This window comes from Chrysochloris asiatica, unplaced genomic scaffold (assembly GCF_000296735.1).
Source record: "Chrysochloris asiatica unplaced genomic scaffold, ChrAsi1.0 scaffold00081, whole genome shotgun sequence".
NCBI lineage: Eukaryota > Metazoa > Chordata > Mammalia > Afrosoricida > Chrysochloridae > Chrysochloris > Chrysochloris asiatica.
The window spans coordinates 11,536,388-11,550,980 of NW_006408599.1; the positions used below are offsets into that span (position 1 = coordinate 11,536,388).

Genomic DNA, 14,593 nt, shown 5'->3' on the forward strand with positions numbered 1-14,593 from the left:
TGATCTCCTCCTTGGGGGACTTTCCTAACTTCCTTCTGTAAATGAAGGAGCACATGAGCACACTGTGTATAAATATGCTTGGGAAAGCTTTTCTTCTTTTTTTTTTTTTTTTCCTACTTAAACCAAACTTGGTTTCTGTTGTAGGCGGTGCATTCCCTGGTAGGGCAGGGCCACAGCTTATTGTGGATGGGGAGAGGAAAGGGGGAGGAGTAGGCAGAGTGATTAATTCACCCACCATGCGAAGCTGGTCTTCTATTTAATGGGGGGTCTCTCTGGTGAGGAAGAGTCAGCAGAAGCATGGGGGAGGAACTGGGCTTCGGGCAGACAGCCTGTGTGGAAATGCTGCCTGTGGACCTCGGCGGCCCGCCCAGAGCCAGAGCCAGGCTGGAAGCCAGGAACAGCAGTGTGTGCTGGGCTCTCACCTGCTTACTGGCATTGCTCCCCATCATAGCCGGGCTTACCACCTATGTGCTTGTGGGCCAGCTCCGGGCCCAGGGAGAGGCCTGCATGTTCCAGGTAAGTTGGCTCCCCTTCACCTGGCTGATCCGCGGACCCTCTATGGACTTCAAACAGGTTCTTGAACTTTGCTTTGCACAGAGCCCTTGATGCATGCTTTACTTTCTACAGGCCACAAAAATGAGGGGCAGTGGAAATGTGAGGGTGGAGAGGGCCAGTTTGGTTTTTATTCTCAGATTTTCCAGGAATTGACTGTCCTTTTCTCTGTTTACATGGGAATAACCTCAAGACCCATATTTTTAAATAATTATCATAACAAGCTGATAATTTGGGAGCATTTCTCTTCTATTAAAAATGAAGTTTATTAACTTAGTAGAAGAGACACATGGCTATTGAAAACAATGTAGAAAATACAGATAACGTAAAGGAGAAAATTATCATTACCCTTAACCCCACAGAGATGATCACTGTTAATATTGTGGGATATACAATAACTTCTTTACATAAAATAGAATGATATGGATTCTTACTAGATCCTTATTTTATTTATATGCCTCTAAATTCACATCAGCATGAGGATGTAGATTGTTGTTGGTGTTAAGTGTGGTGGAGTCTGTTCTGACTCATAGCGACCCTGTACAAAGTTTCTGAGGAGCAGCTGGTGAGCTTGAACCACCAAACTTGAAGTTCAAACCAACCTTGCAGTCCAGTGCATTAACCCGCAACGCCACACCAGAACGATGTAGATAGTTGCATGATATTCCTGTATGTGTCTACACCATAATTTTCTCACACCAGTAACCAGAAGAAATATTGTATTTCGTTGTTAAGTCTACGCTGACTCATAGTGACCCTGAATAGGGTTTCTGAGGAGTAGCTGGTGGGATTGAACCACTGACCTTGTGGTTCGCAGTCCAATGCTTATTTTATCCTATACTGTCACAACTCCTGCCTGATTGTTCATCGCCCATACTTAAGGTGGAGGGAGATGAAAACTTAATGAAAAAAAATATATATAGAGAGAGAGAGAGAGACACCTGAGGAGAACAATACTGAGAGGAGGGAGCAGTTGGTTAGGAAAAAATCATCATTCTGAACTAGGAAAAGCAAATATGGACCTTCAATTCTAAAGAATATGCTATTCAAATCATTTCCTTTTTTAAAAATGCCCCTGCATAATCGATGGTGACTAATTTAATTTCAGCATGAAATTCCAGCAGAGAAAATAGGCATCTCAATTGAATTAATTGGAAATCTGGTTTCCAAACAATCCTGGCCAACTTCAAAGCAGAGAAGCTGTGAGCCAACCATGGCTAATGTGTCACTCACAGTCCCCTCAGGCAGCAGCATTCATGGCCACATGCCATGAATGTACAAATATCCAGTCAGCTGTTGGAAAAGCAGAAATATGCAGACAACCGGAAATGCTCTTTGTGCTAGAGGAGGACTACAGGGCTTGGGAGGTCAGGTGCCCACCCCTTGGTCATCATGGGGCTGGTACCTTGTGCGCCTTTAGCCAGAGGAAACACTTGCTCTTAAAGTAAGAAGCTGAGTGGCCTTCAGGAACCTGAGCTTTCCGGAGTACTGAAGGACAGCTCTTCCTCTGCTGACCATTGGTGAGATCCCCTGTGTCAGCAGAAATCAGAGAATGCACCTTAGATCTAGATGACCATCAAGTGCAATGAAACAATCCAGGGAGAAGCAGAGATTTTCCCACAGTCAATTCTGTGACATAAGCTGTCACTCAACAGTCAGCCCCAAGTAGGGCAGCACTGAGTCTCCTTACTCACCACTACACGCCCCTCTCAAGACTATCTGATTATAGGTGCTTAAGGCATGAATAAAGTTACCAGTGTTTATTATGTTGTTAGACCCCTCTCCCTGGAGAATGGGAGTGTGGGGAGTCTTTGAAGTCTTGGTTTGGCCAGGCTTTGTAACTTCTCAATGCATCAGAAGAGAGTGAAAGGGGAAAGGAGATGAGAATGGGGCCGTGTAGCAATCAGGATCCTAAAAATAAACTGCTGGCCCACTCAAAGAAGTGCATTTCAAGAAGAGGAAAGCTTAAAGAGGAGGGTTTAAAAGGAGTTTAAAGGAAGGACTATTTGTGGAGATGATGGCAGAGTTAAGGGAACCACAAGTTGCTACCAAGCTAACGACAGGGGGAAGCTGATTACCAACACTTGGCCTGAAGGGGCAAGTGGAGAGAGGAACTTTAGAGTAAACCAGCCAAAACTGAGGACAAGGAGAAGGCCTGGCCCAGAAGAACTGAGGCCTGAGTAGACACAGTCATTGGGAGGAAGCAGAGAGGGCTGAAAGGGAAATTGTAGCCCTCTCCTTCCACCTAGTGATCCCATTAACCAGACAAAACTGGAAGCTAGGGCTCAAAGGAGCCAGGGAAGTATAATAGCCAGAAGTCAGCCTTGCAGAGCTCAGAGGAGGGCAAACAGTGGATGGTGAGATGCAAATGGGGACTAACCAGCTAAGAAGAGAAGGAAGATGGGCTCTAAGAGGGGAATCCTGATCACTGAAGGAGCCTGGCTGGATGTATGTAATAGTGTCATGATATGGTTCTCAGAAAAGCATTTGGGTTTGAAACCCAGCTAGGAACACAGGGATTCACTGCTGGGAACCTCAGATATCTTTCTAAAAGAAATGGGTAATAAGTCGATGATATGACAGCATTTTGCACATTGTGTGTGAGGAGAGTCACGTGCATACAGCTATTTGATGAGCACTGTCTGCTAGGCGCCAGCAGCTCTGGATCTTCAGACTGGGTTTGACCTTTGGAAGCTCCATGTGAGAAGCCTGAGCTAGACCAGGAAATGGCGTATTTCAGGTTAGAAGTGCTATGCTAATCCAGATGTTCTCCTAGTCCAGCCTTGGGTAGCAGTGGTTTAGGAAAGGCCTTCTGGAGGAAGAAAGAAAGGCACCAATGACTACAAAGCTGGGTCACAGACCCTTCTCTGTTACCAATAGAAATTGGTCAGACCATCCCAGACTGTTGGAGGTAATAGGTCTTGTAAAGTTGTCCAATCTTAATATTTATTTCCTTTAACTTTTTATTGTGAATTGAGTGAAGGTTTACAGAGAAAATCATCAGTTTTCCACTCAACATATCACACACTTCATTTCATCTCAATGACTGCAGTCCCTTCAGGGTAACATCCATCTTGTATCTCTTATTTCCATTCCTCCTTCTTCCTCAATGTGTCTGAATTTTGCCCATGGGTAAATGCTGCCCTTTTGATCTCAAAGTGTTGACTATTCTATGGTGTTCATACCTCAACAGTGGTGTTATCCTCCCTATATATCTATCGATTGCTTGACTGAAATTTGAGTCATGAGCGTGAGTTCAGTTCCAGATCTGAAGAGCAACCAAGAGCCATAGTAATAGGGTTCCACCAGTCTCTATGTGACCACTAAGCCTAGGGTTTTTTAGTTGTTTTTTTAAGATTTTGAGTTTTGTTCTGTATTTTCTCCCACTCTATCCAGGACCTTCTAAAGTGTTTCCTTTCAGAGCAGTTAGCAGTGGTAGTCAGGTACTGTCTAGTTCTTCTGGTCTCAGGACCATAGAGACTGATGTTCATGGGGTCCATTAGTCCATTGGAAGAATTATTTCCAAGTATCCAGTTTTCATCACTCTTCTTTCCTCTGGACAGGCCAAGACCAGTCGTTGCACCTTAGACAGCATGAATGAACTTTTAAAATCCCAGTCACTATGCACCAAAGTAGAATGCAAACATTGTCTTTGTGGATTATGTTAGGCCAATTGGTCATGCTGTCCCCTGAGACTGGTCCTAAGTCATTAGGCCCAGCAAATCATTCCTTCATGGTGTTTGATATCTAAGAAGCTTTCATAATTTTGTCCCCTGTATGCTCCACTAAATTCATGGTAACAACAAAGGTACAAATATCCTGTCAAACCTTTATATGTTTGTGGGTGTATTCCCACTCTCCCTCCCACACTCATTCAGCTTGTGTGTCTACCCATGGATCTACCTGTAAAGCACTGTTATTGCAGGGTTGTGAATATAAGCGTATTTACTTCTACTTCCTTTGATTATTGCACTCCTTCCCATGTCTTCCCTGGCTTTCATGGTTCTTCTACCAACATCCTTCTTGTTACATATTGCCTTCCCCATCACCCACATTAACACATGCCTATCCTCTAGCCAGTGAATTACTCCCTCTTCCTTCCCTTTTCTTGACTTTTTACACAAGTGGTCTCATACAATATTTTCCTTTTGTGATTGCCTAATTTCACTCAGCATAACGTCCTCTCGGTTCATCCACGTTATAAGGTATTTTAACAATTCATCGTTATTCTTGGGTTTTGTGTAATTTTCTGTTGAGTCTATGTACCAAAATTAGTTTACTCATTCTTACATTGATAAGCATTTAGGCTATCTTCATTTTTTGCTATTGTGAATAATGTTGTGATGAACATGGGTGTGCATATATCTACTGGTGTCATGGCTCTTATTTCCCCAAGTACAGCCTTTAGAGAAAACAAAGCTTAGAGGGCTGAAGAGATTTGTCCATGCCATACCTGAGTTTGAACTGCAAGGTTGGCAGTTCAAGCTCACCAGCTGCTCCTCAGAAATCCTGTACAGGGTCGCTATGGGTCAGAACCAACTCGACGACACTTCACAACAACAACAGTGGACTATAGAGAGTCCTAGTGTACCATAGGATAAGCATTCAACCTCAAGGTGGTTTGAACTTTATGATCAGCTTCAAACTCACCATCCGCACCTCAGAAACCCTATATTAGTCAGAACTAACTTGATGTCACTTGACAACAACAAGTAGTCAGTGTTAGAACCAAGATTCAAGCCCAGGCCATCTGGCCTCTTACTCAATGCCAGCATGAGTGAGGACCAGATGAAGAATATCATCTGCCATAATTATGGTCAAGACCAACCACAACTGGTATCCATGACTGAGCCTCCTCAGTCTGTGCCAGCCTTCCATCAAGGAGCTCAAAATGTCCCTGCTTTTCTAAGAGGGGAGTAAGGATCACACTTGGATCATTAAGTGAAAAAAGTAAAGTGCACAACAGCATCTATGGTATGATACACCTCACTTTCTTAAAAAGTAATATAGAGTCTCATGTCTGGATATGCTAATAAATGTTTGTAATGTCTCAGGAAGGGCACAGAAGAAACACGTCATTCTACTAGCATCCACCAGGGAACTGCATGATTGGGCAACAAGACAGAGATACACTTTCGAAACCTACACCCTTTTGTACAACATGCTTATATTGTCTATAGAAAATATGTTGTTGTTAACATTTCTAGGTGTTGGCAAGTCAATTTTCGACTGATAGCTACCCCATGTGACAGAGTAGAACTGCTACATCAGATTTTCTAGGCTGTGGTTACGAATTGGGCTGCGAACTGCAAGGTCAGCAGTTCGAAACTACCAGTGGCTCCACAGGAGAAAGATGAAGTTTTCTGCTCTCGTAAAGATTTACAGCCTCGGAAACCCTGTACAGGATCACTATGGGTCAGAACTGACTCTACGGCACTTAACAACAACAACAACAACAATCTTTACAGGGACCAATCACCAGGCTTTTCTTCTGCAGACACACTGGGTAAGGTTCCAACCACGGAGCTTTTGGTAACAGCCAAGCCCTTAATCACTACACCACCAGGGTTCCTTTTAGAAAAATACAGATAGTGACAGATTTTAGGACCTTTAGACTCCTGGAGGGTTTAGGCAGAATTGTATGTTGGGAAACTCATGAGCAAAAGGCTCAAGGTCATTAGCCACGTGAACTTTGTCAGATTACCCAGTCTCCCTAAGCCTCTGTCTCTTTATGTATGAAATGAGAATAATTAAAAAATAAGATGCTTAAAGAGACTGGCATGGGGGCGGAGGCTTAACAAATGGTAGCCAGGGAAATTCCCTGACTGGGAAAATGACATCACGAAAGACAGCTGGAGAGTCAGCCAGCTCCAGGCCAGAGAGAACATGTTTTGGTGCTAGAGGCTTTTCTCAGTCTCTGATATTTATGAGCTATCTTAGTGCTTTCTTTGTCTCTGTCCTGCCTTCATCCTAGCCCCAGCCCATTCTCTACCCATCTCTTCCTTGGTCTGGGCTTTCCTGGGTCCTTCAGTAGCTCTCCACTGCCCTCTGAAGGAATCCCCAGGCCCTTTGTGACCCCAGTGCCTGGAGACCAAACCTGTCTTCCCTCAGCCCCGCTCCAGCACACACAGACTGTGCTTCATGCATAACACACTGGGCCCACAGTACCATGGAATGGATGATTAGGAAAGCTGTAGATGGGCTTCCTGCATCTCTGTTCCTACAACTCCAGCTCCTAGAGTCATCTGCACACACTCCCTCTACTTCCTCACCTCCTTTGTGTCACTCCTCACCCCCACTCCCGTTCCTGAAAAGCCCAGTTCTCTTCTTGCTACACTTGTCTCTAACCCAAGTGGTCTCCACCCCAAAGAACAGAATCCCATAATGCTGTGAGCTCATGCTGCCGAGTTCCAGAGACTTGGTAGAAAGCCACGGCCTCACCACATCACAGTTGTGCCCTCATACAGACGTACCTCAGAGATGATGTGAGTTCACTTCCAGACCACTGCTAAAGTGAATATCACAACAAAACGGAATCACACGTATTTTCAAGTGTTCCAGTGCATATGAAAGTTATGATCACACAACAGTGTACTCTGATAGTGCTGTGGGAAAAGCACTGGACTGCTAACTACAAAGTTGGCAGTTCAAACTCATAGTCACTCTGTGAGAGAAAGATGAAGTTTTCTGTGCCCATAAAGAAAGATTTGCAGTCTAGGAAACCCTATGTTGCTGTGGTTAAGTGCCGTCAAGTCAGTTCTGACTCATAGTGACCCTGTATAGGACTTCCAAGGAGCAGCTGATGGGTTTAAACTGCTGACCTCATGGTTTTCAGTCCAGTGCTGATCCTATAGCACCAAACCAGGAGTCCATGGGGAACCCTATGCATGGTCACTATGAGTCCAAATCGACTCAATGGCATTGGCTTTGGATTTTGAGTAGTCTATTAAGTGTGCGATAACATTCTGAAAAATTGTGAAATATTGCAATAACTACCAAAATGTGACACAAAGGCACAAAGTGAACACATGCTGCTGGATAAATTGTGCCTATAGACTTTCCTTACACAAGGTTGTGCCAAACCTGCCATTTGTTAACACAGTAAGGCAAAGTGCAATAAATTTGTTAACACAGTAAGGCAAAGTGCAATAAAATGAGGTGTGCCTGGGATCATTTTTCATATGCCAGGCAATGTGATCAGCACCTTCATCTCTAGAGTCTCATATAAAGAAGCTCTAAATATGAATTTAGAGTGAGATTCTGCACAGAACAGCACCCCAAAGATAACCCTTGTGCAATCTCTGCTAGTAATATACACATAAATCATCTCAGTTAATCCTCAAAATCACATGATGAGGAAAATACTATGATTACCCCCATTTTAGAAATGATGAAACTGAGATTTAGAGAAGTTAAGCAACTTGCCCAAATTCACACAGAGCGTGTGACCTAGGACTTCAAACCCACTGTATAGTCTAACTCTCCTCACCATTATGCTTGCCTGTCTCTGGGTGTAAGCTCAGGCAAATTATTTTCCTCCCAGTGTGGTTCATAAAGATCCTGAAAAGTGTCTGGCACATAGTAAGTGTTCAGTAAATATCAGTCTGCTTCATCCCCTGAGAGCACACAAAAGACACTTAACTGCACTGTTTGCTAGAAGAATGGCACGGGGGAACAGGCATGGTGTTAGACTTCCCTGAGCCTTCAGTTTCACTGCCTAGAAAATGAGGAGGCTAATGCACTTGCTTTTAGAGTGCTGTGAAGAAAATACTGAAAGATGATCAGAAAACTTGCCACTGAAAGCTCTTGGCATAAGGTAGATAAGTACCAGGCACTATTTCCCTACTCCCCACCGGTGTGGCACTGTGGGCCAGACTGCAAAGTCATTTGAACTACATGGTCAGTGGTTCAAGCTCACCAGCTGCTCCTTGGAAACCCTATACAGGGTTGCAATGGGTCGGAACTGACTCGATGGCACACAACAACAACACTCTCCACCTTGAGCAAACCCTGTTACCTCAGCCAAGTTGTTTCCTATTTGAAATGAGGACAATGATGATCATTCTGTTTCAGAGTGATCTGGAGAAAACAAACAGATAGGTGAGATAAAAGTGTTTTATAAATTGTAAAAAGCTGATGCTTTTTACAATTTACAGTCGCGCTGCCTCTGCTGTAGCCTCAGGAAGCTCCTGCTTGGCATGTTGCTAGACAAACCCAGACATTACAAAGGTCAGGCTGTGGGCAAAGAGCAGAAGTACCAGAAGTAGTGAAGGTGCACTGTGTTTGAAACCCAAACATCTGGGGCAGCTTATAGCTGGGGATTTCAGAATCCATACATTGACTCCTTAGTGAAGACACAACATTCACTGAGGAACACCTCAAGCCCCGAGTCCTCAGACAGACCACACACCACAGTGTCTCTGAATACAGTGGCCACAACAGTTTATCGCCCAAGTCACCACAGTATGACAAAGGCAAAGGGGTTATAGTCAGCAGAGGAAAATGCTATTATATGAACATTCCTGCAATTACAGTAATCACAAGCAATACTTTAGAGTGAATACATAAGTAGACATGCAAAGTTGACAGGTGTGAGAAGGTGAGCAAGTACAGATGTTTGGCAGAAGATATTTCTACATAGCAATTTACATATGCTGCAAATATATCTATTAATATATTCATGAATACTATAAAACAATCCGAGGGAAAAGTTATGAAAACTTCTTGGGAGTGAGTTACTGGACTTGGGGATTTAGGACCATAGTCTTGGGGGATTTTTAGGTCAATTGGCGTACCGTAGTCTACAAAAACAAAATAATTTTCTACCTCCTATTTTGGTGAGTAGCAACTGATGTCTTAAAAGTTTGCAAGCAACCATTTAAGATGCAACTATTGGTCTTCCACTATCCAGAGCAAAAAAAGAGTGAAGAAAATCAAAGCTTCAAGGAAACATTTAGTCTAAAGGACAAATGGACCATGTGAACCACAACCTCTGTGACCCCTAAGTTCAGAAGAGCTAGATGGTGCCAGTTACCACTACCAACTGCTGATTAGAGTCAAAATAGAAGGTCCTGAACAGAGTAGGAGACAAGTGTAGAACAAAATGCAAAGTCATAAAGAAGACTAGACTTATTGGTCTGATAGAGATCGATAGAACCCCTGAGATTGTGGTCTTTATATACCTTCAAACACGGAACTGAACTCATTCTGGAGAACACCATTCAGCCATACAATTTGTTGTTAGGTGCCATGGAGTTGGTACCCACTCATAGCAACCCTATGCCCAACAGAATTAAACCCTGCCTGGTCCTACACCAACCTAACAATCATTTCACAGTTGAGTGCATTGGTGCTGTCACTGTGCCAATCCATCTAGTTGGGGGTCTTCCTCTTTTCTCCAACCCTCCATTTTACCAACAATGATATCCTTCTCCAGGGATTGGCCTGTCCTGAAAATATGTCCCAAATATGAGAGGTGAAGTCTGGCCATTTCTGGCTTCCAGGGAGCATTCTGGCTGTACTTCTTCCAACACAGATTGGTTTGGTCTTTTGGAAGTCCATGGTACTTTTAATATTCTTCTCCAACTCCATAGCTCAAATGCACCAATTCTTCTACAGTCGTCCTTATTCAAATACTGTCTAACTTTTGCATGCATAAGAGGTTATTTAAAATACCATGGCTTGGATCAGGCGCACCTTAGTCCTCAAGCTGACATCTTTACTCTTGAACACTTTAAAGAGGTCTTGTGCAGCAGATTTGCCTAATGCAATATGTCATTTGATTTCTTGACTGTTGCTTTCATGAGTGTTGGTTGAGTCAAGCAAAATGACGTCTTTGACAACTTCAATCTTTTCTCCATTTATCATGTAATTTATTGATTCAGTGGTGAAGATTTTTTTTTTTTTCACATTGAGGTGCAACCCATACCAAAGGCTGTAGTCTTTGATCTTCATTAGTAAGTATTTTAAGTCGTCTTTGCTTTCAACAAGCAAGTTTGTATCATCTGCATATTGCAGGTTGTTAATGAGTCTTCCTCCAATCCTGATGCCATTCTTCTTCATGTAATACAGCTTCTCAGATTATTTGCTCAGCATAGACAGTGAATATATATGGTGAAAGAATACAACCCTGGCACACATCTTTCCTAATCTTGGTCTAGGTACATAGACCAAGAGCCACACAATAGACAGACCTTCAAAGTGAACAATAACACTGAGGAGCATGCTCCTCAAAACAATCAACCATACAAGACCAAAGGGGCAGCATTTGCCCAAAAGCAAAGCTCAGAAGGCAGGAAAGGTGCAGGAAAGAAGGACAAATGTAAACAAGGACCCCAGCAGGAAAAGGGAAGAGTGATATTAACACTGAAGTGATAGCAATCAATATCACAAAACAAAATGTGTATAAACTATTGAATGGAAAACTAATTTCTTCAGTAAACTTTCACCCAAGCCACAATATGAATTTTAAAAAAAACTAATTTATTTCCCCGTCTGGATTCTGGTGTGACACTGAAGGATAAGCACTGGACTGCTAACTGTAGGGTCAGCAGTTCAAATCCACCAGACGCTCCTTTGAAATCCTATGCAGGGTCACTATGAGTCAGAAATGATTCCATGGTATTTAACAACAAACAATAACAACTGAGTTCTTAGTAGGACCAAGCAGCTGGCAGCAGAAAGGTTAAGTTTTGAAACAGGTAGGGAAAGGGGAAAGAAATTTCATTCCATCAAGCAACTTGCATTCTGCAAGGACAGGAATCCCGAAGCAAACTAGATGATTACCGTTGCTGTTAGTTTCCATCTTGTCAGTTCTGATTCATGGCGACCCTTTGCATACAGAATCGAATTGTTCCATAGGATTTTCAAGGCTGTGACTTTTTGTGCAAAGATCACCAGATCTTTCTTTCGCGGCACCTCTGCGTGGGTTTGAACAGCCAACCTTTCGACTAGTGTTGGAGTACTTAATCTTTTGAGCCATCCAGGGACTCTTAAATAGGTGATTTGAATGTCTATTTATTGGGAAAAGGAAGAAGCCCCCAAGGACTCCCCAATGATTCACTATAACCATTCAGCAAAAAGAAGCAAGAAGGTAGCCACAGTCTACAACAAATTAATAAAACCAAAGGGAAGATTCGCAGAACCAGGAGTACATACCACAAACGTTTACTGAGCCAGAAGAAAGTAGGTAAATGACTAGGATACTCACTTTCTATGTGTAGGCTCTTTCTTAGCCATTACAATAGTCCTGACCAGGAAAAATTAGTGTCTGCTTTTGTTGATAAAAGGAGCCCTGGTGGTACTATGGATTAGGCATTGGGCTGCTAGCTGCAAGATCAGCAGTTGAAATATATCAGTCACTCTACAGGGAAAAGATGAAGTTGTCTGCTCCTGAAAAGATCTACAGTCTCAGAAACCCTATATGGGACCATTATGAATCAGAATTGACTCCCTGACAATGGGTTACAATGATAAGGAAATTGAGTCTCACTCAAGTCAGGTGACATGCTAAAGTCAAAAAGCAAGGAAATAACAGAGCAACAACTTCCAAATTTGCTACACGTACAAGACTACATTCTGGCCTGCCACATGCTAATGTTGTATGTAAAGCCTTGTCCAGGATATCTTGGAGGAGGATGAAATGAAATGGCCTCAGAATAAAGCATTTCTAGGTTAAGTTTAGAGTCCTGGTGTGGTGCTGCAGGTTAATGTACTGGACCGCAAGGCCCATTTGAACTGCAAGGTCAGCAGCTCAACCTCACCAGCCGCTCCTCAAACACTCTATACAGAGTTGCTGTGAGTCGGAAGTGGACTCGACAGCACTTAACAATAATAACAGGTTAAATTTATCCTTGTTCAAGTACAAACAAGGAGGAACAAGAGTTAGAAGAAGGAGCCAAACATTTGTGTATTTCTTGTGGAAGTACTGGGAGAATGTTAAGGGTCAAAAAAACATTTAAGCATTTGCAATTACAGCATTTATTACAGAGAGTAATGAATGTCTTTTTTTGTTTATAAATATACTGTAGAATGACAACAAAACATGGAAGGGAAAAATAAGTGCATCATTAGTTAAAATACACTCAAGAATTTTTTCTGGTCAAATACTAATAAGAAACTATCAAAGATGACCTCACTTCAGGCTACTTCATCTACTGCTCATTCGACTTGGACATTTTGATATGCATCAAAATCTGTACTTGGCCTAAAGTTTCAGACCTTAGACTCTCCATTTACTCTTAGACCTTGAATAGTTGTTTGACCTTTTTAAACTTCAGTTATAGACTTAAAAGTGCTACAAAATAGTGCTGTCAACCTGTCATTGAAAGATTATATAAAAGATACATATAAATACACTCTACAATTCCATGTCCCTGGAGGGCACTCAATTAAATATTATTCACCTCCTTTCCTCCATCCTTCAAGTAATTTCAAAAATGTCTGTAGGGTATGCTGTTGTTGTTAGGAGCCTTCAAGTAGGCTCTGACTCATAGCAACCATATGCACAAGAGAACAGAATACTGTCCAGTCCTGCACAATCCTCACAATTATTGTTGCTCTTGAGTCCATTATTGATGTCACTGTGTCAATCTGTCTCATCAGGGTTCTTCCTCTTTTTTTGCTGAGCTCCATTTTTACCAAGTACGATGTCCTTCTCCAGGGACTGGTATTTCCTGATAATATGTCATAAGTATGAGACATGTTATCTTGCCTTCCAAGGAGCACTGTAGCTGTACTTCTTCCAACACAGACCTGTTTGTTTTTTCCAGAAGTCCATGGTACCTTCAGTATTCATCTCCAATACCACAACTCAAATGCTTCAGTTCTTCTACAATCTTCCTTACTCATTGTCCAACTTGCACATACGTATAAAACTACTGAAAATACCATGGATTTGTCAGGTGTACGTTAGTCCCCAAAGTGACATCTTTGCTCTTGAACACTTTAAAGAAGTATTGTGCAGTAAATTTGCCTAATGCAATGTGCCATTTGATTGCTTGACGGCTGTTTCTATGAGTGTTGATGGTGGGTACAAGGAAACTGAAGTCTTGGCCAACTTGTCTTTTATCCATGATATTATTTATCGGTCCAGTTGTGAGGATTTTTGCTTCCTTTACAGTAAGGTGCAATCCACATGAAAGACTGTACTCTTTATCTTCATTAGTAAATACTTTAAGTTCTCTTTGCTTTCAACAAGCAAGGGTGTATCATCTGCATATCACAGATTGTTAATGAGTCTTCCTCTGATCCTGATACCGCCTTCTTCTTCATATAATTCAATTTCGCAGATTATTTGCTCAGCATACAGATTGAATAAATATGGTAAAAGTAAAATCGTGGTACATACCTTTGCTGATTTTAAAGCATTCAGTATTCCCTTGTTCATTTAGAATGACTGCCTCTTGGTCTATGTACAGGTTCCTCATGAGCACAATTAAATGTTCTGGAATACCCATTCTTCACAATGTTATCCATAGTTTGTCATGATCCACTCAGTTGAAAACCTTTGCATAGTTAATAAAGCAAAAGTAAACATCTTTTTGGTATTCTCTGGTTTCAGCCAAGATCCATCTGAGGTCAACAATGATATCCCTAGTTCCACAACTTCTAAATCCAGCGTCAATTTCTGACAGCTCTCTGTTGAAGCAGCTGGTTTTGAATTATCTTCAGAAAAATTTTACTTGCATGTGATATTAATGATATCCACATTGCACTGAGTTACCTTTTTGGAATTAGCATAATTATGGATCTCTTCCAATCAGTTGAATAAGTACTGTCTTCCAAATTTCTTAGCATAGATGAGTGAGCTCACCCAGTGCTGCATCAGTTTGTTGAAATATTTCAATTTGTATTCCGTCAATTCCTGGAGTCTTGTGTTTCACCAATGTCTGGAGTGAAGCTTAGACTTCTTCCTTCAGTAACATTGGTTCTTGATCTTATATCATCTTATACTACTTCTTGAAATGGTTGAAAACTGACCATTTCATTTTGGTACATTTCATACAGTGACTCTATATTTCTTCCATCTTCTTTTGATGCT

At 42.0% G+C, this 14,593-nt stretch overlaps 1 protein-coding gene across 1 annotated transcript in view; it reads left to right on the forward strand.

The window, feature by feature from the left end:
• The first annotated feature begins 297 nt into the window (after nucleotides 1-297).
• The window catches only part of TNFSF15 (tumor necrosis factor (ligand) superfamily, member 15), a 28,282-nt gene continuing 13,986 nt past the window's right edge, over nucleotides 298-14,593 (forward strand). Inside the window, exon 1 of the mRNA XM_006865686.1 lies at nucleotides 298-516. Coding sequence (XP_006865748.1) covers nucleotides 298-516 — 219 coding nt within the window. The remainder of the gene's footprint in view (nucleotides 517-14,593) is intronic.